The following is a 27463-nucleotide window of genomic DNA, read 5'->3' on the forward strand; positions in this document are numbered from 1 at the left end:
ACGTTACGCGCGATGGCGCTTTATAAAAAAAATGTTTGCACACACCGGTGCAGTTATGAAACTACATTTTTCAAAAAATAATGATTCAATGCTTATATTTACATTTTTGAAACTTCTTCAAAATCTTTCAAATCCCTGTATTATCCTTTGGGTAAGTAACAATAAATGGAAGAGCAATTGCAACAGCTTCTATTTAATGTGAGCGTGAACTTTGACCTTCACTTATGACGCTTCAATTGTGCAGTGTTCAACGTTGATGACGTCAAAATGCATACTTTACCCTTTTGATACACAGTCCGTTTCATCGTGTTTTGAATGCCGTTGCTTTCAAAACACTTTATTTGCAAAATAAATGTGAAATGTAAATATAAATTTATGTCACTTTTTGAGTCAAAATAATGTCTGATAAGATTTCTTGAATGAATTTCTTGAATTTACAGAAACAGAGCTTTGCTGAATGTTTATATTTTTTTCTTAGCCTAGCTTTAGGAAAAATTATTTTTTTCTTCCTTTTTATACCTAGCGTACTAGCAATGTGCAATGAATAAGATACTTTTTTATTATGCTGAATTATATGCAAATCTTAATTTCCTTTACAGATTAATCGACTTTTTTGAAACTCAATCCATTAGTCTTTTCAACTATGGTTTCTGTTGAAAGTGTGGTAGTGTTCCCTATCATTATTTGCGTAAAAGTCGTAGACAGGTTGACAGATGCAAAGTCTTTAGGACCTCCTTTTATAAATCATATTTAAATTTCTCTCCGAGCGATGGTAGAGGTATAATCGTACATAACCAACAAGGCTACAAATAATAAATAAAATGTCCTCTCTCCTTTTTTCAGAAACAATAGTAAATATTTACCCTTGGTCTAGCTTATTTCTTGCTTGCAGTTTGTAATTCTCTCCACCAACTTTCTGACCACAGTCTGGGCATTTTGAAAATGTCGTTGGTTGACCACACTGGAAAACATTTAAATTTTAAACATTATATTTAAATATTTACCAAGTTATTCATTTCAGTCCGGTGTGTTTGACAAGAATATTTTGAAAACAACATCAGTATTCAAAAATTACAAATTTTATCTATAATTAAGACGGTTGGAAGCTATTTAAAAGTTTTAGCACCGTACAGATATATATTTGAAGATGAAAGACCCATAAAAGTTTGATCGTTTAATCCAAGTGGGGTTTATGTATTATTTTCTAATCATTTGTTTTTTTTACACGCTGCAAACAATCATCTATGAAATAAAGATGTAGCATCAGGCCTGGTGATATACACATTTAAATTAAAAATCAATTCAAATTTGAGCTAGGTAACGCTTTTAGTTACGTTATAGTATAATTATCTGCTTTTAAAAACTTAAACATATAAAAATACCAAAAATCTTTTTCTTTGGGTGAACCCGCTTTTAGATATTAACCCGGACACTCATCTAGAAAGAGTGAAGAGCTGCTTCCGAAGAGAGTCGGGCAGTTTGCATCCCTTGATTCATTATCTATATATGTTCGGCTCAAAGATACTTTGGGAATAACCGTTCTAAATCGTAAGTGTTGTCAATCATACACTTAATGTAGGTCAGATGCAGCATCCGAATCATGGTTAGTCAAGATAATGCTTATATATAATTACTTGGAAATATATCCGCACTAAAGCTTGAACCTGGTCACTCATCCACAAAATGAAGATTAAATCAAGTTTGGTTGTCTTCATGTTTAAATGCATCATCAAAAACGTTAAGTCTAGATACACTGTATAAAAGGCTTCTAAGTTGTTTGGAAATGGCCCTGTTCCTACAACACTAGCCCGGAACACCAATGACGGGGAAGATAGCATATGCTTATCTCGAGTTCTTCAGAGTGAGCTTAAGGAATTTTTTAACTGTAAAGAATGTATATATACTTACATCACCAATGAAGTAGGCATGGCCGTTTGGACATCCTATATCAAAATAAGCATATTACAAATAAACAATGTGCACAAATTCCTGTTGAATTGGGTTTTGATTTTATTTTAAATGAACAACAATAAACGTTTTCAGTCTCTTGAAAAAAAAGCTTATTGAACATAGTTATAATAGTAATTTTTCAGTACCTTGATGATGATTACATTTTTTATTTTGAATTTGCATTTTCCACTGATCTTGGAAGATTTTGATTGATGATCACTTTATTTTAAATTTATCTGCAAGATACTTTCATAAACTTCTTTGTTTTGATGTCTCTCTTGAAACTTGATAAATCGGCAAACTTCAGTAAATACAAACTATTGAACCAGTGCCTATTAATTAGTATATATCAGTAATCTTACGATATTGCACTGGGCGTCCCTCAATTAGATTAGCAGCATAAATGATATTACGGAAGTCTTCCGTATCATCCTGAGGCATAGTTGGCAGAAGCGCATCCTAAAAACAATTTTTTTTCTTTGAAAAACGTCTACTGATATATTCTTCATTACTTTTTTTTTTTAAAAGAACAATGTTGTTACCTGATATTCCAGTATTTACTTACTGCTTTTAATTAATAAACTATATTAAAACCCGAAACTCCAGTATTAACTGTTCTATTAAACATTCTCTAGGTTTGCCTTTATAGCATGTATAATTTGCTTTGGTTTTATTACATGTATATATTGACTGGCAAGTATTGTCTGACACACCAGCGACCTTTTTTACTATAGATGTCAACCTCTCAACTTTTTTCTCCAAGACTTAATGACCAGAAGATTCAAAACTATGCATAAAACATGTTATTGTTAAAGGTATTCCAGGGGATCTAAATCCTTATACCGAATTTCACTCAATTATTTAAGACGCCTTGTACACGATAATTATAATTGCCTGCTGGGTATTTCGGAATAAAGGATATTCTTTAGATGAATAAACTATTTCTAATCCACGACGACTTTGACACAGGACCTTGCATACAGAAGTCGTGAACGATACAGTTTGTAAGATTTTAGTCATGTACACTGTTAGCAAACAAGCTGATGTCCAGGAGAGAGCAACTTGAAAAAAGAATATTTTTTCGCTTTATGATCATTGAACCTTCTTTGAGGCTTAATACTCTAACCTTTTCAAAAACTTTTAGAATATCTGTCTTTTTTTGTCTGTACGATCATGTGACAGTTTGCCTGAAGAATTATTAATATATCTAAATTAACCATATTCTAGATATTGAAGATTTACCGAAGGTGTTTAATTTCATAATGTGGGTAGTTTTCTCATGCTCGTAGTGTAAAGATTTTGCCTGCAACATCTTTCATATGCATAATTCATTACCGATAAATGATCAAATAATTTTATCATGGTGACTCCACTCTGAATCAAACGAGTTACTTCACAATTCTGGAGCAGGGTTTGTTTAGTAGACATTTAGACAAACACATTTCATTTATTTATGGCATCGCTAAAATCTTTCATGCTTCAGGAGAAGAGAGTATGAAATTCTGATTGGTTCAACAGTACATTTATCATACAAAAGGCTGCACATATTCAAATATCCACTGCCAAAGGAAAACACAGAGTACAGTAAAAAAAAGATTAACTATATGTTGAAACAGAAACTCGGGTTATCAGAAACGTTTAGCATGTAAAGCATTTGTGCATGTTTCTCTCATTTATAAGTGTTTTGTAAGGTTTGCATATTCAAATTTCAACAAAGAAAAACTATACCTTCATAGATTTTGGATCTATTATCAGTTGTGCCAAAGGTTCAAAGAGTGTATTTTTCAGTGGCATCTCCAAAAGGGTTACGAAGAAATGAAAAAGGACACAAATCATATTTTGATGACGTAGGTTCATTCCTCTCGCTATCCATTCTAGTTGAAATTCACCAACAATAACATTTCTGCACACATTAACAAGAACTTCTTTCTAAAATAAGATAGTAAATGCAAAACATATTTTCTTGTATATTGTTACCATTATTCGTTTTTAAGATTTTTGAGGAGATACTCTCTTAAAAATCAAAAAGATTATATATACCCGATCCTTGAACAAGGGATGTCCTGAGAGGTATCCTTCTACAAAGTTTTTTGTTTGCTGCAACGAAAGTGAACATAATATAACATAACATTGCATATTTGAAAAATTAATATTTGAAAATGTTCCAATTTCTGTCTAGAAATTTTATGATTTAATATTTTAATTATAACTGTATTGCAAAAACCCTTCATTATTTTCTTAAAGTGATATGCAGTTCCTAAAAAGAACTTAGGCATTAGTAGTGAAAATATCCAGCTTAGGGACATATTAGTATTATAATTATCTTAACACTAGTACATAATAAAAAAAAATAAGAAAAATAAGAAATTGAAGGACCAAGTACTGACTACAAACTTTCATGTAATAAATTCAAGTACATAAGTTGTCTCTGTTTTACGGTAGGCCATAATCTCATTATGCAGAATACAATCCAAATAAACAACATTCCTAGTAATACGTGGAAATTCTGTTCGAGTTATCAAATCAAAATTTGACAGGTAAAGATTATAGAACTGTTTAGAATTTTCAAAAAAGGTATAATATTTGAGCAAAAATAAAATTTACGAAGACTTTTAAAACAAGCTGTGATGAACATTTCAGGGGAAGAAGTAACTTAAGCTGAAAAAAATTTCATTAAATTTTTTTTTCATATTTTCTATATCGCTAATTAAGTATGTCCCACGTATTTTAAAGTAGTCATATCATTAGGTTTCTTGCCTTATTTCGGAGATATTGACAAATACCATGGTGATGTTAAAAAAATTGTCAAAAATTTTTACAAGTACTTATGGTTTAAATCAGGTTTTGGACAAATATTATCAAAGAGTATGACGATGTTAAACTGAGTCATGTGACCATGTGTCCTTAAGCTTGTTTTGCTCTACATTCAAGGCCTATACGATAACTTGCAAGGTAAATTCAAAACTTTGTGGTCAAAAGGTCAAAGAAGAAGGTATGGTTTTAGCTTTATTGTGACCTGAAAATTTAAGGTTTTCAAAAAGTTTTGAAACTGGCTTAAATATTAGTTGAGTATATGACTGTAATAAATCAGGAAAGAGTATAGCATGATGGAGTACCATTCTTGATATATGATATCATTAATTTGATGCATTTCTCTATTTCAAACAGAAAAAGCCTCAAAATGACCCATTTCAAGGGTTATTTTCCTTAAGAAAATAGTGTCCACAGCCGTCGCCCACGTTAATTTTTAGATATGTTGTGTAAAATTCTTTGAAAAATCACATATCTCAAAATCTTTGTGGGCGATGCCTGTGGACAATACTATCTGAGAGAAAATTCCATTGAAAATTGATGTCTTCTGCAACTTTTTCAGAAAATACGGGAAAATGCACAAGTTTATGACGTCACAATTAGCATTTGGAAGGTCATGTGAGAAAAAAGATTTGTATGATCTTTCTGCATGGAATTTTAATAATTCAAAAAGCATGAGTTTTAATTTTTTACATCACTTTTATTTTTAAGAAAAACACAGGGTAAGCTAGATTTGTATTGAAACCGTACCTTGTTCTTTGATGAAGTTAGACTTTTATACTTAATCTATTTAAACACTTTTTTTAATTTTATATCTGGCTTTAATGGTTTTGTCATTGTTATACTTAAGTTATGACGATCTTGATGAGGTTTCATTTTAAAACTCTTTTTTAAAACTAACCTCGAACGAAATTCTACGTTTATCCTGTCGGTCAAATAAATTGGACATTGTTACTTCTTTGAAGAGAGCAAGAAGCAATACAATTCGTTGCTGTGGTTCCGGTTCTTGTATTTCCTTTGGATGAAAAACAAAAATAGAGTTTGACATAATAATTCAAAGAAATAAATTCGAATATGTTAGAGAATAACGCCAGGCTGTGTTTGCAAAACTTACTTCAAGCACTTTTTTCAAAGGAGAATTATTTTTCCCAAATATGGACTTGGTTATTGCTTCTCTCACTTCCTGATAAATCCTGCCACAAACAATAAATCTGTCCAAACACTGGATAACCTGAAATTACAATAATATTTATCTTGACAACATAATTATCAATATTTAAAATTTGTTAATTATAAATTTAAATAGGGCACCACCGCATGATCAAAAGTATTGCAATTTTATAAACATTTACAAATATTATGTTGTTGATATTACTGGAAATCTCACTATGATTAGCATAACCACTTTATGCTACACTGCTAAATTCTTCATTTCATTAGTAGTATAAACGGATTCAAATACTGGCAACATGATAATGAAACCGCTCAATATTTATGTAAATGACAAGTTAAAATCAATTCAACTGTTCTTGTGAAGAACAAAAAGGATGACAATTTTCATCTATCAATGTAGTTAATGCTTTGAAGCTTTATGAATCCACTTTTAAGACAGAGAAATACATGTTTTCAAAAATCATATATTATAAAATTTATCTTCATTATTACTTGCAGCTAAAATACATCATACTTTATTTATTTTGCACACATCGAAATTCTGGAATAAATTATTTCTAAAAACATTACAGAAAATACTGACCTCGTCCATGTGAAGTTCAGGTAAATCGATCTGCTTAACAACATCATGAGCATGGCTGCTACAAATTGCTTGAAAACTCTCAACACCATAGCACCGACAGAGATACTTAATGATGAAATGTCTAAAATGTAAAGATGAAAAAAAAATAGTGTCTAACAGTGTACATTAAAATAGATTTATGAAAGCAACAGCATTCTAAAGATATGAAAAATAAATCAAGCTTCTGAATTTGTTCATCTATTTTGTATAAAAAATACTTGTTACTTTTCCTTATAAAGGACAACATTAGTAAATCTGCACTTTGTTTTTTTTTCAAACCTTGGATATATCAGTCCAGACTCTGCACAGAATTTTTCGGTCACATCTAGAATCCGTCGAACATGCTTGGAACTTTTTTTGACTGACTTTGTAACTTCTATTTTGTATAGGCAATCTGCTGCTATTTTTAACCCAAAACGGCATTCAGACAAAAGCAGCACCTTTGCAATTCCAAAAGGCTCTGTTTGCAGTCTATGAACATTTTTTGTAAGCATTTGAACTGCCATTTTCAATTCTGAATTTTTATTATCTGACGTTTTGGAACACTCCTGTGTGAACGAATCCTATTCCAAAAATATATATAAAAATCATTAAAGTAAAAGGTTGAATAAGTTAGAAAAATTTACATGTCAAAATACTTCTGTTTTGTTTGTTGAACGAAATTGGAGATTTATTACTATACAATGTAACCGTTTTAATAGTTTACCTCAAAGCAATTAATTATCATAACGCTTAGTTCGAACAGACTACTCTCTTTATTCTTAAATAGATTCTGTGCGTTAAGAAGGTATTTTTCCAAATAGGTCTCAACATCTTTGAAACTACAACAGAAAAATTAAGGATTATTTTTCATCTTTAAGACTTACTGCAACTAAATGAAATCACACGCAAGCGCAGTGAGTAAAATTTTTACCAACGTTTATTGTGACGTCATAATAATTTAACGTTAACAAGTCTCTGATTGACGTCGTATAAGTTGATAAGGTAAAGTCTTGGTACAGAAACAATACTTAAAGAAATACCAATAAAAACAGAATGCCAAGTCCAAATTAAATAAAATCTTTGCTGTAAACGCTTCCAGCCATGTTTGCTCTTCAAACAGTAATGAAAAGTTCAAGACGTTGTCAATCACGTTGCTAATGTTATTGACAACGTTCTGAACTTTTCATAACTGTCTGAAGAGCCAACAAGGCTAAAAGAGCTAACAGAAAAGATTTATTTAATTTGGACTGTAGCATGCTGTTTATATATATATATATATATATATATATATATATATATATATATATATATATATATATATATATATATATATAAACGATGATTTGTAAGATTTCCTTAAATAAATATATTTATATTATTATATAAATATAACACTTTCTTAAAAATTCATTACAACCACATTATCATAAATACATTTTAACACCTTAAAAAGTGTCCATTCACTTGATATTTATCATTCTGTGAATATTATTTTGATTTTTAAAATGTACCTAGTTCTCAATAAGTGTTGTAAAAGAAACGAACGAAGAACTGGAGAGGGGTCTATTCCTTCGTCAAAAATTGAAATTTCCTTGCTCATTACTTCATGAGCTTTTCCAGTTTTTGGACTAATGGCAATGTGCGACATAAGCTTTTCTATGACCTCCTGTGATGGTGCCATATCGTCAGAAAAGCATAGTTGAGAAACAACATCCATGTAAAAACTGTTGCAAGACTTTTTGAAAGAATTAAATTCTTTTATCTCTGGCCTGAAAAAAAGAAGATTTATCGGGGTTAGCATCTGCTGTCAAACCTGCCATGAGCCCTCTGTATTGATAATGTAACCGGAATAATCCAAAGTCAAAATAAAACGTTTAACAACAAAGGCGTAATTTGTATGCAACATTTTAGCCACAATGACCCAGTATTCGCTAATAATGTCATTATATTGACCAGAATAAGATTTGAGACATGTGTAAAAATGAACACCAAACATTTGTTAAACTTCTTTTCTACACATATGTCGAAAGATAGCAATTTATACTAGACAAACTGACAATCAACCATCTCCGTCAACCTCCTCTCTATCAGGAAAACATGATTAATATTTCAAGAAGTGGTGATCGAAAAATTCTTTAGGGTTAATTTCCTTAAAACGATTCTTCATTGGTTGATAATGTAATTTGTTAAAGTTTCTTTATTGAATTATCCTTCATGTATAACAGTGTTGAGTGTTGTGGAGACTTCTTTTCATTACAATTTCAAATTATTACTTGTATACAAAATATATAACAGGGCAAATTCATTACGGATATTGTTTTCAATTAAAAAGTTCAATTGGATAAATTGCTATTGCAAACCATCGCATATTTCTTTGTTTAGAAGACGTACTTGCAAATTTCTGTATCAAGTGGTTGGAAATCGGCTGGGAATCCGGCATGGCAAACAGGACATACTGTTTTTCCTGTAATTGGTGCCTCCTTAAAACATCTTACACAAATCACATCACCACATGGGAGCTGAATAGGTCGCTCGACTATTTCGGATTCACAAGACTTGCAAATCTTTTGATCGCTAGAAGGTTAAATAGATAATTGATATAGATATTGACGAAAAACAAAACGCATCTCAATGACATGAATTTATCAGGAAAGGCATAGTACCATACCAAATGAATAAAACAGTAAGATCAATTAGTTATATGCAAGTCCTTATCATAGGCCTTCCAATTTAAATCTATTTCATCTGCAACATCTAAAGCAATACATTAACACATATCTTTTAATGCTTACACATCAATATGTTTAGACTAGATTGGGTCATAGTGCACTGAACCCCTTTTTTACTGAAGCAGCGACTGTTGAGATATTGCTGTCTGCTTAGCGTTGTCCAAATCTCTTGGCAATCTTTAAGCAGTCGCCTAATTATCGCCCTGATATCTCCGTATCTACATCTCCATAGTCTCCTCAAAGTTTTGACTCTACTATTCGAAACTACTGTTAAACGAGCGCAAAGGTTTTGTTTGTTTGTTTACTGTTTAACGTCCCATTCGAGAATCTTTCACTCATATGGAGACGCCACCACTTGCCGGGGGAGAGCTGCAAATTTTGACCATTACTCGGCAGTCAGAGACATTGAGCGGTGAGGGATCTTTTTCGTGCCAGCACCTAACGCGACACGGGACCTCGGTTTATACGGTCTCATCCGAAGAACCGGTTTCCACGTTCCTGTGGGATTCGAACCCACGACGTAAGGATCAACTCCTTACTCCGCGACTCTAGAACGAACGCTCTAACAACTGTGCCACGCGGGCGACCGAGCACAAAGGAAAAAGTCTGTTAAAAATAGTACAATCAAACTATTTAAATGCCTTTTCTGAGATATCATTCTTACATCACAGAGACACCATCTGAAGTTACGAGGGGCTGTATTAGAGGTCAGCGCGAGATCACTGCATGAGAGATCATTGAGAAAGTTCGGAAAATAGTCTGTGATTTGTAGAGAGAGACACGATTAATTCTCATAACACAAGCTTTAACGCAATATGATCCTCCTAATATATGCACAAAAACGGAAATTTTCAGGCTTTCAGAGATTGCTCAGAGATCAGGAACAATTTTAATCGCCGAAAAGATTAATCGGTGTTTTCCATGTGTGCTTAAAGGCATTTACGTGTGGACAAGCTCGATCAATGTAGTTTGACACAAAGAAGACCCATAGTTCCTTTGGAATGGGCATACTCCAAAATCTGCTTACTTTTCGAAAACGGATGGCTTAAATGCATCATCTGAAGCAGGTTGAAGCATGTTGCATACATATTTCTTACAGATATGGCTTACTTTGGAATAGGCTTAATCCAAACACTTGAACATGGGTCACAAACGCTGGTTCTACATGTATAACATAAGCCCATCTCAATTTTTTCAAGATTTTTTCAGAATCCATTTAGACAAAGTTATGAAACATTTTACTTTATCATTTTACCCAAAAGCCTTTTTCATAGCTTCTTTCATACAAATTGTCAAAAATTTCTCTATCTTTTCCAGGGATTGGAAGGTTTTCATATCTGCTTCACCTTTCAACATCTGAAAGAAAAAGAAATCCATTTACATCAATTTTTTGGTACAATAACTTTTCATGTTGTGTCAAAACATTAGTTTGTCTGTTTGTTTATTGTTGTTTAACGTCCCTCTCGAGAATTTTTTACTCATATGGAGACGCCACCATTTGCCGGTGGAGAGATGCAAATTTTGACCTATACTCGGCACTCAGGGACATTGAGCAGTGAGGGATCTTTTTCGAGCTAGCACCTACTGCGACACGGGAAATCGGTTTATACGGACTCAACCGAAGGATCGGTCTCAACGTCCCACAGTGGGATTCGAACCCGCGACGTAAGGATCAACTCCTTACTCCGCGACTCTTGAGCAAACGCTCTAACCACTGCGCCACGCTGGCGATGTCAAAACATTAGTATTTTAGACCCTAACTAAATTTTCCAGAAGTTTTAAACCCATATATTTTTCAGAGATGAACAATGAAAACACTAAACTGTGAAAAAAGAGGACTAGAGGGACGGATAACATTTATTCTTTACCCTGACATGTCAATAAACATCAAATAAAGTTTTCATAAAAAGGAATCTACCATAGAATATATACTTGTTTATCATGGCTTCTCACAAAAGTTACAGTAGACTTTGCATGGTGACAAAGAGCTAGGTTCGCTTTATGCATAAAATGGCCCTGTCCTTATATCAATTAATTGACTATCACCCTCTGTCCCATTCCATATATCAAAATAAAGTAGAGATTTTGTTCTTTCATTTCCTGTAACAAAATTTCTTTTTGAGAATCCAGGTATTGGATATCAGTCTATTAGAAAATGCAATGTTCTTGAATTTTGCAGAAAACATGCGTATTTGACTATCTTCAGCAAAGAATTAAAATATGAGCACAACCCACGATCCAAAAATTAAAACATGTTTTATGATCTTAAGAAACAGATCATTCTTTATGTAATTGCATATTTTGGATCAGAGGTTGTGCTCTATATGAAATATTGAAAAAATACTTTAACTTTTGGCCATTTTTAAAGGAATTTACAGGATATGACGAAAATGACGCATTTTATGACGTCATAATACATTGACTAGAGAGAAAATTACGCCATGTTCAATAGATACATGGTCACCAAGGGTCCAAGTGATAAATACTGCATTTTCAACCAAAACTGAGCAGTTTCGATTTTTCCGAAATTCTCAGGTCCAAAAGAGGCTCTAAGTGGTTCTTGCTCTTTCTAATTAACACTGCTAATTCCATATTGTTGATTGTTCTGCATTTAGAAGTTATTTTTCTTTCTTGAACCTTTCCTAGCCATGCAATAAAATTTGGATAGCAAATCCAACAGCATTTTTCTGCTGCATTATCCTAACATGTACAACTGTAAAGACTTTTTGTTTATCAGATAAGAAAATGGTCAATAACATAAAGGAAAATAAAGTACATACCTTCCAAAGTATCATGCACCGTTTTGCATGAAAATCATTGGTAGAACAAACATGTTCAAGAAATAATTTAAGAACAGTGGCCCGTGTCCATTGGTACCTGAAAACATTAAGTACATCAATACACAAATTGTCCTTTGAGAATCTCAGGCTTTGAGTATCACATGAGTATATAGGTAATTTGGCCACTTCGTACTAAACTGGAACATGCTCCGGGGCCATAACACTTATTAGAGATTAGCTCACTTTTGATCTCAGTCTCACTTTTCGACCGTAAATTTCTGTAGTTAAAGTGAGGCTGAGATCAAAAGTGAGCTCGTCTAAGCTTTATGTTCCTGGAGCTTTGTCTTGAATTATGAGACATATCATTTGTTTGGTTGAAGACCTTATGCATATTAACATATTGATGAAGTTTGTCTGTTAGATGTAAAGGACTAAGGAAGATAGTAATTTTAAAATATAACCAACTTTCAACATCCTAAAGCCTCATCCACTGTCCCAAGATACAGAAAATTTATACTTTTGTTGAGGGCCAGCTGCTTGTCATTATTTTTAATATAGACAATTCAAATTCGTTTTCAAAATATGACTATATATATGATATAAAACATTTTTACTATATAAGGAACTTAAAAGTTTTGAGTCTGAATTCTAAACCAGAGGCTATTTATTTAACAATTATTGTTAGGGGCTCATAACTTACATGTAATATGTAGAAGAAAGAAGATTTTTGAAGTTTTTTAGATTTCATTAAGAGTGATGATTTTGCTTCAGCACTTGGTCCTAGCAAGACAGAGAACACAAAATTCATCATTTTATTTCTCCTATCTCTTATATGTTATATTTTTAAATTGGGTGAAACTGGGCAGATAGTTACAGAGAATAAACTGAAAATGTGCAGAAGCTTGAGACCGACGTAGGATGATGAACGAAAACAAATAGCCATAGAAGGAATACATGTAGAACTAGTAAAAGCATGTTAAACCTTGCTTCTCGGATTCCACTTTCACGCTTGGAGTTCTTTGAAGAGCCGTATGTGTCTTGATCAAGAATCCTTTCAACAACTGGCCTGTATTTGTTTACCATCAAAACCCACTTCTGTCTCCCTTTTGCGTCTGTGAATGTTTCTACCTTTGGTTCAAGATTGCGAACTAGGAGGCAGAGCCCAAGTACATCTAGTATCTAAAATTTGATATGCCTCGTGAAATCTTTCATTTTTTTTTAGTTTATGTAATTAGAAATCAATTACATTTTTATACAATCTAAAACAAAGGAGATGACTTCAGCTTTTCCATTCTCAACTATTAACGCATTCCAAAATCAAAACAGAAAATCTTTTTTTCTGTTTTAGGCATTTTGCCCTCAGGTATTGACAAAATCTAACAAAAAAAAAAAATTATAAGATATTTATTCATAAGATTGTGAAAAATCAGCATTTTTCTAATGGAAAAACGATCTAATGTCACAAATAAACTGAAATGTAAATATTTGGAGGAACTATTGACAATTTAGCAAGACTTTACAGGGTAAATTTCCGCCGAAAGAAAATCACAGATTCACATCTTAAAGATAGCAAAAACCTGCAGGGTAAATTTCCTCTCAAAAATGACATTGAAACAGTGTACCTACAGTTTCAAAACAAAAACAACCATCTTTTAGATAGCAAGATTTTAGAGGGTAAATTTCCCCTTAAAGAATATCATTGATACAGTATTCACTACTCTTATAAAAAGCGAACATTGCACTTTGAAAATCGCAGAATTCTACAGGGTAAATTTCCTCTCAAAAATGACATTGATTCAGTTTATGTACAGTTTTTGAAAGCAAAAGCAACCATCTTGATGATAGCAAGACTTTACGGGGTAAATTTCCCCCCAAAGAAAATCACTAATACAGTATTTATGATTCGCAAACATCTATAAGATGGTAACAATCTACAGAGTAATTTTTCTCTTAAAAATGATATTGATACAGTTGATACACAGCACTTCTAAGCAAAACTCCAATCTTGTAGATAGCAAGATTTTACGGGGTAAACCCCCCCCCCCCCCAAAGAATATCACTAGCTGATACAGTATTCACTACTCTTTTAAAAGGCAACATTACACTTTGAAAATTGCATAAATCTACAGGGTAAATTTCCTCTCAAAAATGACATTGATTTACTTTATATACAGTGTTTGAAAGCAAAAGCAAACATCTTGATGATAGCAAGACTTGACGGGGTAAATTTCCCCCAAAGAAAATTGCTAATACAGTATTTATGATTCGCAAACATCGTGAAGATGGCAACATTCTACAGAGTAATTTTTCTCTCAAAAATGATATTGATACAGTGTATACGGTATTTCAAAGCAAAAACACACATCTTTTAGATAGCAAGATTTTAGAGGGGAAATTTCCCCCCCCCCCCAAAGAATATCACTGATACAGTATTTACTACTCTTATAAAAGCCAACATTACACTTTGAAAATTGCAGAACTCTACAGGGTAAATTTCCTCTCAAAAATGACATTGATTCAGGTTCTATACAGTGTTTGAAAGCAAAAGCAACAATCTTGATGACAGCACCACTTTACGGGGTAAATTCCCCCAAAAGAAAATCACTAATACAGTATTTATGATTCGCAAACATCTATAAGATGGCAACAATCTACGGGGTAATTTTTCTCTCAAAAATGACATTGATGCAATTTATACACGGTATTTCAAAGCAAAAACACCCATCTTTTAGATAGCAAGACTTTACGGGGTAAATCCCCCCCCCCCCCAAAGAATATCACTGATACAGAATTTATGCTTCACAATATCTTGGCGGTAACAAAAATCTACAGGGTAAATTTCCTCTCAAAAATATTATTGATACAGTTTATCTCATACGTAGAAAAAGCGAACATTACACTTTGAAAATCGCAGAACTCTACAGGGTAAATTTCCTCTCAGAGGTGATATTGATACAATTTATATACAGTAATTAAAAGCAAAAACACCCATCGTTTAGATAGCAAGACTTTACGGTGTAAATCCCCCCCCCCCCAAAAAAAAAATGTCCCCCAAAGAAAATCACTGATACAGTATTTTTGATTCGCAAACATCTATAAGATGGCAACAATCTATAAGGTAATTTTCCTCTTAAAAATGACATTGATACGTTTATATACAGTATTTTAAAGCCAAAACACCCATCTTGAAGAAAACAAGACTTTATGGGGTAAATTTCCCCCCAAAAGAAAATCAGTGATACAGAATTTATGCTTTGCAATATCTTGGAGGTAGTAAAAATTTACGGGGTAAATTTCCTCTAAAAAATATTACTGATGCAGCGTACATCATACTTAGAAAAAGCAAACATTAAACTTTGAAAATAGCAAGTATGTACGTGGTAAATCCCTCCCTCCCAAAGAGTATCAATAATACAGTTTATATTATTGAAAGCATGAACAAACACTGCAAGTCGATGATAGGAAGACTTTACGGGGTAGATCCCCCCCCCCCCAAAGAATATCACTGATGCAGTTTATGTAATTCACAGAATAAAACAAATATTACTTTTTGAAAAAAAAGCAGAACTTTTCAAGTTAAATTTCCTCTCATAAAATAAACTAATTCTGTATATATTGTTTACAGAAAAAAACATACATTACATCTTGATGACAAAAAGACTCGTGATAAATTTCATATGAAAGAATATTAATAAAATATATTATTTTTATATTACAAACGATACTTTATCTAAATATCATGCAAGCTGGAAAAGCTAAATATTAAAGTTAACATAATATTAAACCTTCTAAACATAGAAAAAGATACAAAAAACATAAAAAAAACCCTCTGAGATCTTTCTTTCTCTGTTAAAGGTATAAAATTTCTTTGTGTCCCGTTACACTTTCTTTATTTAAACATCGTCTTCCTTTATTATCTTTGACCTAAGTTCCACTCTATGCTTTTCTCTTGGCTGATACAATAGACAGATTGTAGAGCGCATTTTCCAAAGGAAATCTGGCAACCATATTCTGAACCAATCCATAGTCGACCTATGGATGAAAATTTTAAGTCTCATAAACTTCAATTTTCCAAAGCCTTAGGCATTTATATATGATTTCATGACAGATATGACTAGTTTAATATTGCGCACTAGAGTAGATCAGCAGACCTGGTGCCTGCTGTAAAACAGTCTTCCTGTTTATGTCCCCCCCAACAGACACTAATATACATACATACATTTATACATGTTTCTGATAATAATGCTCATTCGTGATATGGGTCTGATATGGGTCTACATAATATAATCAAAAAAGTTAAATGCACTTAGTATAGAATTGTATTTGTATTGTACATGTATTACTCATGCTCTCTAGGTCCATTATTTTTTAAGGGGAAGTGAGAGAGGTAACTGATAGCATATGCAGATAGTTTTACTGCAACCTAAATGTTGGTTAAAGTTTAACATTTCAGCTTCAGTTATTTCACATAATAATGAAAGCAACCAAGTTTCGAAATCCTTATGGAATTGTAGATCAGGAACGAATTCAAATACAGATACTCTGCCTAAAAAATACATATATCGTGACATATATAAAAGTGTATATTTACCTTGTTTGTTCAAGATTTGGACTTGAATTTGTAGTTCAGTTCCAACACAAAGCAGTCTCTTTTGCATCGAATAGTCCATAAAAGTACACTTTTGAAACATTCTTAAAGTACTTGCGTCCACAAAACTGAGAGGTCATCTAGCTTGGTTTCCTTTCCCTAATTTGCTTAGTGTTCTCTGTGACCTTTGGCATGGATGAGCCAGGGAACAAGGCAAATGAACGCCGGCCATATTAATACGGCCAATAATATTTAAATTCCCAACTCACTATTCATCATGTAGTGTATATTACAGGGAAACGGACACATTGCTTTCAAGGAAAATGAGTGAATTTATCAATGGATGGTTGCGAGAAAAAAAAATTTAAGTGATCTGTATCTCATAAATTTACTGTTTACTCTTCCGCTGCTTGAATTCCAGATGTTTATCAATCCTTTTATTGGATAGCATTGCGGTCATGTCATAAATCTGACCTAATTATAAGTTAAATAATTTCTACATCTTCTCAGCATCCATGTCTTGATCTATAAAAAGCATAAGTTTCCCTCCTTAAAACTTGGTGACATTTTACATATAATCTACTGAAGTTGCATATGCATCATCTATTCATGTGGCAGTTTTTATTACTTTACTAAATATGTGGTTTCAAAGATGTGAAAAAATTATGAACAGTTATTCTTTTTTCAGTTGATCTTTCAACACTAACACAACTTTAGGTTGAAAAAGAGAGAAAAAAAATATAGCTAATGAAAAGCAATATTGATAGAACGTATTATTGACTTTAAAAATCGAATATATTGTACATCATTTTAAAAATAAAAAAATATATATCCACCTTCTATTTGCTTTCTATATGCCGCTGTCTACCTTCTCTAGATGTATTCTTTGCGGAGTTTCGGATGTCAAGTGCAAAAATTAATGAAAGAATGATAGACAAAACATTTTAACAACTTAAAGATTTTTTCATGTACCATAATTACAGTGACGAAATCTATCTACTTCCGTTGTTTATATTTTTATCTTTTACATGTCTTTTTTTTTCAAAATTACGTTATATTTTGTATACATGTGCATGTGTATATGTACAGATTAAGAGAAATGTACATGTATAAGAAAAAAAAATAAAACTACAGGTATACATGGTAGAGGCCGTGTACCATTATTTTAAACAGGCTCATATCGGCAATCGTACATTTGATAAGTAGAAAGAAGAAAAAAGAAATTCCCCCAGTGTTTTTCGAGTATTAATCTCGTCTAACTTCTTATGAAAACATTTTTTTGTGATTAATTTTAATAATTGAATATTTAAACAGTGCACATTTAGGCAGAATTATTTATGAAAATTTTAAAAGAACAGAATTGTTATATAGCAGACATTTTCGACAATCGATTATGCCGGAAATGTCAGAGATGATTGCGATTGTCATAGTCAAGGTTATTCTATTTTAGTTCAAAAACGTATCCTTTACAATGACTTTCTCAATTCCACGTTACACAAAACAACCCCGCGCAGCCAAGTATAGGATGGCTATCAGATTTTCAACCCATCACTTCACGATTAGTATAGCAATGTGTGCTCAGCATGTATGCTTTAGGTACTCAAAGGCAATAATATCGCATTGCCCATCCTGCAGAAGTCGCCCTGCAATTCAGTCAATTAATTAGAAGAAAAAAATCTTTTACACTTGTTGCTTAGCGTGGTATTACAAGATATAAAGAAATACACAAAGAATGCTTCAAGAACTTTTGTATTGTTCAAGATTTTGTCTTGGATTTGCATTTTGTTCGATTCAGCACAAAACAATCAGAAAACTGAGAGGTCATCGAGCCTGGTTTCCTTTCCCTAATTATGTTCCCCAAACGGAGTTTGGGAACATATTGTTTTTACTCTGTTTCTTATTATTATTATTATTAAGGTCTTCCGTCTCCAACGGAAGACCTTATTGTTTTCGTTCGGTTTCTTTTTCCCTATTATTATTAAGGTCTTCCGTCTCCAACGGAAGACCTTATTGTTTTCGTTCGGTTTCTTTTTCCCTATTATTATTAAGGTCTTCCGTCTCCAACGGAAGACCTTATTGTTTTCGTTCGGTTTCTTTTTCCCTATTATTATTATTAAGTCTTCCGTTCACAACGGAAGACTTATAGTGATTGTATTGTTTCTTTTTATTATTATTATTATTATTATTATTATTATTCCTCCCAAATTTTGTGAGCGCGATTACTCAGAGATGGTTGGATAGATTTTCACAATTTTTCACATGATAGTAGGCTGATATATGAAGTTTATATAAAATTCCGTTTTTTGAAAAATTCACTTCCGGTCCGAAGTTACGGCCGAATTTCCAATTTTTAAATGGACTTTTGTCCGGAATTTTTCTCGGAAACGGTTTAAGGTAAAGATGTGAAATTTACAGGGGTATTAGACCATGACATTCTCTTTGTTTCGAAGTTGTTTTCGTGTGTTTCCGGTACTTCCTGTCCGAACCGGAAGTGAACTTGTGTATGGTCAATTTTCAACTTTTTTGTTTTTTAATATTTTTTCAAGATATTTTTATGTATAACAGAGGTTATTCTACAAATACTAAATATATAATTTGTTTTGAAATCAGATTCCACATTTTGCAGATTTTCGATACCCTCATTTTCCCTATTTACCTAGTGTGTAGACAATGGGCAAAGAAAGATAACTCTGACTTGTAAGTGAGAATAGAACTTTCGAGATAAAGGCGGAAATAGTATCGATATCGTCTCCATATTAAGACATTCCATATTCACTCTTTTCTACATGTAAGAATACGTTGGTTGCTCCATTCAGTGTATGTATAATGTAAAGTTGCCATGCAATGTTAGCCTATATTGACAGTTACTGAGAATGCTTTTGTATTTACACATGTATATATATGTATGAAAAAAAAAAAAAAAAAAAAAAAAAAAAAACATGATATATGCCGGCTAGCACATTCAAGTAAATATATTATAAACAGTATACATTTATAGTGACGGCATGCATCTAGCATACTGGATTACATCTTTTGACATTTGGCCTTGAAATTTAGGTCAAGGTCAAAAGTCAAGACCATTGAAAATCTACATAAATGGTTGGTATTAGCTATTTACCCAAATGACCTTGACCTTTGAACTTGAAATTCGACCTTGACCTTGACCCAAGGTAAAAAAAGAAATATGAAGTACATGTATCTAGATTCAGCTTTCAGTGTTTATTTCGGTTAGCAGGATAGAAGGTAAAGAGTTTTTTTAATGACCTTCACCTTTGACCTAAAGGTCACAAACAATCAATCTTAAGTTCTTAAGTTCTTGGAGGTAGATACAAGATACAAATCCCACTTTAAATTGGTTTAGAGTAAACTACCCCCCCCCCCCTTCTTCCAAAGAAAAAAAAAATCAAACTAATAGCAACGTAGAGAATTAATGTAAAACTCAAACATCACCTCGGATTGACATAAAATTTAAGCTAACTGCAGAAAAGACCCCAAAGAAAGTTTCCTGAAAGTTTTACGGTGAGTCTCTAAAGTATATAGAAATTATGAATTTTTACGGCGAAAATTACAAATTCTGTCGTGTTTGAAATTTCAGTGCAGATAAACAAAGACATGATCAAACCCTTTTATAGCCTATTTCTTTAGATGTCGTTAACAGCATTCAATTTTACTGATATGAAATGATATTTTAATACCAAGCATTCTTCTTTTATTTTACATTTGAAATTTATTTGATTTTTTTTTAGAATTACGCAATCCCCAGAAATGGCGATTTTCGGTATATTAAAAAGCAATACACGTTTCTTCCCCGTGTTTCCCATCTAGAAATGCATACTAAACTTAATATTTTCATCCATTTAAAACATAAAAAAACTCAATTAAGATATTTTCAAACAACTCTTATTATGCACCTGTCATGCATTTACATTCCTAAACGTTTTCACCTATGCTCAATCTTTACATGCTTCTTACTACGCACCTTAAACGCACAATTTCCCATTAATATCAATCTTATAACTTCTTTCAGACCCTTGCCTTTCCATCTAGACCCTAAAACCATCCCATTCCAACCCATAAACATACCCAAGAATTTGTCCGAATTTTTGAAACTGGCACTACTTGCGTGGTCAATGAAATAGCGGGTACCATTAGTCGACTCTAACCCAGTACGTCTTGTCTTTGGAATAAAATCAACTCCGAGCCCGATCTTAAAATCCTAGTAGAGAAATGAGAATTTTGCTGTTTTATTTATTTCCTTGCTTTTTTCTCCTTTTTTTCCAGCCCAAATCTGTGGAAAGACTTCTGTTTATTATGTTCCCCAAACGAACTTGGGCAGGATATTGCTTTTTACTGTGTTTTTTATTAGGTCTTCAGTTCACAACGGAAGACCTATAGTGATTGTATTGTTAAGTCTTCCGTTCACAACGGAAGACTTATAGTGATTGTATTGTTTCTTTTTATTATTAAGTCTTCCGTTCACAACGGAAGACTTATAGTGATTGTATTGTTTCTTTTTATTATTATTATTATTATTATTATTATTATTCCTCCCAAATTTTGTGAGCGCGATTACTCAGAGATGGTTGGATAGATTTTCACAATTTTTCACATGATAGTAGGCTGATATATGAAGTTTATATAAAATTCCGTTTTTTGAAAAATTCACTTCCGGTCCGAAGTTACGGCCGAATTTCCAATTTTTAAATGGACTTTTGTCCGGAATTTTTCTCGGAAACGGTTTAAGGTAAAGATGTGAAATTTACAGGGGTATTAGACCATGACATTCTCTTTGTTTCGAAGTTGTTTTCGTGTGTTTCCGGTACTTCCTGTCCGAACCGGAAGTGAACTTGTGTATGGTCAATTTTCAACTTTTTTGTTTTTTAATATTTTTTCAAGATATTTTTATGTATAACAGAGGTTATTCTACAAATACTAAATATATAATTTGTTTTGAAATCAGATTCCACATTTTGCAGATTTTCGATACCCTCATTTTCCCTATTTACCTAGTGTGTAGACAATGGGCAAAGAAAGATAACTCTGACTTGTAAGTGAGAATAGAACTTTCGAGATAAAGGCGGAAATAGTATCGATATCGTCTCCATATTAAGACATTCCATATTCACTCTTTTCTACATGTAAGAATACGTTGGTTGCTCCATTCAGTGTATGTATAATGTAAAGTTGCCATGCAATGTTAGCCTATATTGACAGTTACTGAGAATGCTTTTGTATTTACACATGTATATATATGTATGAAAAAAAAAAAAAAAAAAAAAAAAAAAAAAAAAAAAACATGATATATGCCGGCTAGCACATTCAAGTAAATATATTATAAACAGTATACATTTATAGTGACGGCATGCATCTAGCATACTGGATTACATCTTTTGACATTTGGCCTTGAAATTTAGGTCAAGGTCAAAAGTCAAGACCATTGAAAATCTACATAAATGGTTGGTATTAGCTATTTACCCAAATGACCTTGACCTTTGAACTTGAAATTCGACCTTGACCTTGACCCAAGGTAAAAAAAGAAATATGAAGTACATGTATCTAGATTCAGCTTTCAGTGTTTATTTCGGTTAGCAGGATAGAAGGTAAAGAGTTTTTTTAATGACCTTCACCTTTGACCTAAAGGTCACAAACAATCAATCTTAAGTTCTTAAGTTCTTGGAGGTAGATACAAGATACAAATCCCACTTTAAATTGGTTTAGAGTAAACTACCCCCCCCCCCCTTCTTCCAAAGAAAAAAAAAATCAAACTAATAGCAACGTAGAGAATTAATGTAAAACTCAAACATCACCTCGGATTGACATAAAATTTAAGCTAACTGCAGAAAAGACCCCAAAGAAAGTTTCCTGAAAGTTTTACGGTGAGTCTCTAAAGTATATAGAAATTATGAATTTTTACGGCGAAAATTACAAATTCTGTCGTGTTTGAAATTTCAGTGCAGATAAACAAAGACATGATCAAACCCTTTTATAGCCTATTTCTTTAGATGTCGTTAACAGCATTCAATTTTACTGATATGAAATGATATTTTAATACCAAGCATTCTTCTTTTATTTTACATTTGAAATTTATTTGATTTTTTTTTAGAATTACGCAATCCCCAGAAATGGCGATTTTCGGTATATTAAAAAGCAATACACGTTTCTTCCCCGTGTTTCCCATCTAGAAATGCATACTAAACTTAATATTTTCATCCATTTAAAACATAAAAAAACTCAATTAAGATATTTTCAAACAACTCTTATTATGCACCTGTCATGCATTTACATTCCTAAACGTTTTCACCTATGCTCAATCTTTACATGCTTCTTACTACGCACCTTAAACGCACAATTTCCCATTAATATCAATCTTATAACTTCTTTCAGACCCTTGCCTTTCCATCTAGACCCTAAAACCATCCCATTCCAACCCATAAACATACCCAAGAATTTGTCCGAATTTTTGAAACTGGCACTACTTGCGTGGTCAATGAAATAGCGGGTACCATTAGTCGACTCTAACCCAGTACGTCTTGTCTTTGGAATAAAATCAACTCCGAGCCCGATCTTAAAATCCTAGTAGAGAAATGAGAATTTTGCTGTTTTATTTATTTCCTTGCTTTTTTCTCCTTTTTTTCCAGCCCAAATCTGTGGAAAGACTTCTGTTTATTATGTTCCCCAAACGAACTTGGGCAGGATATTGCTTTTTACTGTGTTTTTTATTAGGTCTTCAGTTCACAACGGAAGACCTATAGTGATTGTATTGTTAAGTCTTCCGTTCACAACGGAAGACTTATAGTGATTGTATTGTTTCTTTTTATTATTAAGTCTTCCGTTCACAACGGAAGACTTATAGTGATTGTATTGTTTCTTTTTATTATTATTATTATTATTATTATTATTATTCCTCCCAAATTTTGTGAGCGCGATTACTCAGAGATGGTTGGATAGATTTTCACAATTTTTCACATGATAGTAGGCTGATATATGAAGTTTATATAAAATTCCGTTTTTTGAAAAATTCACTTCCGGTCCGAAGTTACGGCCGAATTTCCAATTTTTAAATGGACTTTTGTCCGGAATTTTTCTCGGAAACGGTTTAAGGTAAAGATGTGAAATTTACAGGGGTATTAGACCATGACATTCTCTTTGTTTCGAAGTTGTTTTCGTGTGTTTCCGGTACTTCCTGTCCGAACCGGAAGTGAACTTGTGTATGGTCAATTTTCAACTTTTTTGTTTTTTAATATTTTTTCAAGATATTTTTATGTATAACAGAGGTTATTCTACAAATACTAAATATATAATTTGTTTTGAAATCAGATTCCACATTTTGCAGATTTTCGATACCCTCATTTTCCCTATTTACCTAGTGTGTAGACAATGGGCAAAGAAAGATAACTCTGACTTGTAAGTGAGAATAGAACTTTCGAGATAAAGGCGGAAATAGTATCGATATCGTCTCCATATTAAGACATTCCATATTCACTCTTTTCTACATGTAAGAATACGTTGGTTGCTCCATTCAGTGTATGTATAATGTAAAGTTGCCATGCAATGTTAGCCTATATTGACAGTTACTGAGAATGCTTTTGTATTTACACATGTATATATATGTATGAAAAAAAAAAAAAAAAAAAAAAAAAAAAAAAAAAAAACATGATATATGCCGGCTAGCACATTCAAGTAAATATATTATAAACAGTATACATTTATAGTGACGGCATGCATCTAGCATACTGGATTACATCTTTTGACATTTGGCCTTGAAATTTAGGTCAAGGTCAAAAGTCAAGACCATTGAAAATCTACATAAATGGTTGGTATTAGCTATTTACCCAAATGACCTTGACCTTTGAACTTGAAATTCGACCTTGACCTTGACCCAAGGTAAAAAAAGAAATATGAAGTACATGTATCTAGATTCAGCTTTCAGTGTTTATTTCGGTTAGCAGGATAGAAGGTAAAGAGTTTTTTTAATGACCTTCACCTTTGACCTAAAGGTCACAAACAATCAATCTTAAGTTCTTAAGTTCTTGGAGGTAGATACAAGATACAAATCCCACTTTAAATTGGTTTAGAGTAAACTACCCCCCCCCCCCTTCTTCCAAAGAAAAAAAAAATCAAACTAATAGCAACGTAGAGAATTAATGTAAAACTCAAACATCACCTCGGATTGACATAAAATTTAAGCTAACTGCAGAAAAGACCCCAAAGAAAGTTTCCTGAAAGTTTTACGGTGAGTCTCTAAAGTATATAGAAATTATGAATTTTTACGGCGAAAATTACAAATTCTGTCGTGTTTGAAATTTCAGTGCAGATAAACAAAGACATGATCAAACCCTTTTATAGCCTATTTCTTTAGATGTCGTTAACAGCATTCAATTTTACTGATATGAAATGATATTTTAATACCAAGCATTCTTCTTTTATTTTACATTTGAAATTTATTTGATTTTTTTTTAGAATTACGCAATCCCCAGAAATGGCGATTTTCGGTATATTAAAAAGCAATACACGTTTCTTCCCCGTGTTTCCCATCTAGAAATGCATACTAAACTTAATATTTTCATCCATTTAAAACATAAAAAAACTCAATTAAGATATTTTCAAACAACTCTTATTATGCACCTGTCATGCATTTACATTCCTAAACGTTTTCACCTATGCTCAATCTTTACATGCTTCTTACTACGCACCTTAAACGCACAATTTCCCATTAATATCAATCTTATAACTTCTTTCAGACCCTTGCCTTTCCATCTAGACCCTAAAACCATCCCATTCCAACCCATAAACATACCCAAGAATTTGTCCGAATTTTTGAAACTGGCACTACTTGCGTGGTCAATGAAATAGCGGGTACCATTAGTCGACTCTAACCCAGTACGTCTTGTCTTTGGAATAAAATCAACTCCGAGCCCGATCTTAAAATCCTAGTAGAGAAATGAGAATTTTGCTGTTTTATTTATTTCCTTGCTTTTTTCTCCTTTTTTTCCAGCCCAAATCTGTGGAAAGACTTCTGTTTATTATGTTCCCCAAACGAACTTGGGCAGGATATTGCTTTTTACTGTGTTTTTTATTAGGTCTTCAGTTCACAACGGAAGACCTATAGTGATTGTATTGTTAAGTCTTCCGTTCACAACGGAAGACTTATAGTGATTGTATTGTTTCTTTTTATTATTAAGTCTTCCGTTCACAACGGAAGACTTATAGTGATTGTATTGTTTCTTTTTATTATTATTATTATTATTATTATTATTATTCCTCCCAAATTTTGTGAGCGCGATTACTCAGAGATGGTTGGATAGATTTTCACAATTTTTCACATGATAGTAGGCTGATATATGAAGTTTATATAAAATTCCGTTTTTTGAAAAATTCACTTCCGGTCCGAAGTTACGGCCGAATTTCCAATTTTTAAATGGACTTTTGTCCGGAATTTTTCTCGGAAACGGTTTAAGGTAAAGATGTGAAATTTACAGGGGTATTAGACCATGACATTCTCTTTGTTTCGAAGTTGTTTTCGTGTGTTTCCGGTACTTCCTGTCCGAACCGGAAGTGAACTTGTGTATGGTCAATTTTCAACTTTTTTGTTTTTTAATATTTTTTCAAGATATTTTTATGTATAACAGAGGTTATTCTACAAATACTAAATATATAATTTGTTTTGAAATCAGATTCCACATTTTGCAGATTTTCGATACCCTCATTTTCCCTATTTACCTAGTGTGTAGACAATGGGCAAAGAAAGATAACTCTGACTTGTAAGTGAGAATAGAACTTTCGAGATAAAGGCGGAAATAGTATCGATATCGTCTCCATATTAAGACATTCCATATTCACTCTTTTCTACATGTAAGAATACGTTGGTTGCTCCATTCAGTGTATGTATAATGTAAAGTTGCCATGCAATGTTAGCCTATATTGACAGTTACTGAGAATGCTTTTGTATTTACACATGTATATATATGTATGAAAAAAAAAAAAAAAAAAAAAAAAAAAAAAAAAAAAAACATGATATATGCCGGCTAGCACATTCAAGTAAATATATTATAAACAGTATACATTTATAGTGACGGCATGCATCTAGCATACTGGATTACATCTTTTGACATTTGGCCTTGAAATTTAGGTCAAGGTCAAAAGTCAAGACCATTGAAAATCTACATAAATGGTTGGTATTAGCTATTTACCCAAATGACCTTGACCTTTGAACTTGAAATTCGACCTTGACCTTGACCCAAGGTAAAAAAAGAAATATGAAGTACATGTATCTAGATTCAGCTTTCAGTGTTTATTTCGGTTAGCAGGATAGAAGGTAAAGAGTTTTTTTAATGACCTTCACCTTTGACCTAAAGGTCACAAACAATCAATCTTAAGTTCTTAAGTTCTTGGAGGTAGATACAAGATACAAATCCCACTTTAAATTGGTTTAGAGTAAACTACCCCCCCCCCCTTCTTCCAAAGAAAAAAAAAATCAAACTAATAGCAACGTAGAGAATTAATGTAAAACTCAAACATCACCTCGGATTGACATAAAATTTAAGCTAACTGCAGAAAAGACCCCAAAGAAAGTTTCCTGAAAGTTTTACGGTGAGTCTCTAAAGTATATAGAAATTATGAATTTTTACGGCGAAAATTACAAATTCTGTCGTGTTTGAAATTTCAGTGCAGATAAACAAAGACATGATCAAACCCTTTTATAGCCTATTTCTTTAGATGTCGTTAACAGCATTCAATTTTACTGATATGAAATGATATTTTAATACCAAGCATTCTTCTTTTATTTTACATTTGAAATTTATTTGATTTTTTTTTAGAATTACGCAAT

General features: G+C 32.5%; 1 protein-coding gene across 1 annotated transcript in view; it reads right to left on the reverse strand.

Annotated features, from left to right (window-relative positions):
* Positions 1–27463, reverse strand: part of LOC133178462 (E3 ubiquitin-protein ligase RNF213-like) — a 130819-nt gene that overhangs the window by 6483 nt on the left and 96873 nt on the right. The window contains exons 48-62 of the mRNA XM_061313158.1: positions 13030–13226; positions 12048–12144; positions 10523–10623; positions 8930–9112; positions 8050–8307; positions 7263–7377; positions 6836–7119; positions 6518–6638; positions 5876–5992; positions 5663–5776; positions 3991–4047; positions 3679–3879; positions 2313–2409; positions 1909–1943; positions 864–961 (exon numbers count right to left, since the gene is read on the reverse strand). Of these exons, the coding sequence (XP_061169142.1) occupies positions 864–961; positions 1909–1943; positions 2313–2409; positions 3679–3879; positions 3991–4047; positions 5663–5776; positions 5876–5992; positions 6518–6638; positions 6836–7119; positions 7263–7377; positions 8050–8307; positions 8930–9112; positions 10523–10623; positions 12048–12144; positions 13030–13226 (2075 nt within the window). The remainder of the gene's footprint in view (positions 1–863; positions 962–1908; positions 1944–2312; positions 2410–3678; positions 3880–3990; positions 4048–5662; positions 5777–5875; positions 5993–6517; positions 6639–6835; positions 7120–7262; positions 7378–8049; positions 8308–8929; positions 9113–10522; positions 10624–12047; positions 12145–13029; positions 13227–27463) is intronic.

The sequence above is a fragment of the Saccostrea echinata genome, unplaced genomic scaffold, assembly GCF_033153115.1.
Source record: "Saccostrea echinata isolate AGI-Se365-2 ecotype Australia unplaced genomic scaffold, CSIRO_AGI_Sech_v1 ptg000003l, whole genome shotgun sequence".
NCBI classification, from domain to species: domain Eukaryota; kingdom Metazoa; phylum Mollusca; class Bivalvia; order Ostreida; family Ostreidae; genus Saccostrea; species Saccostrea echinata.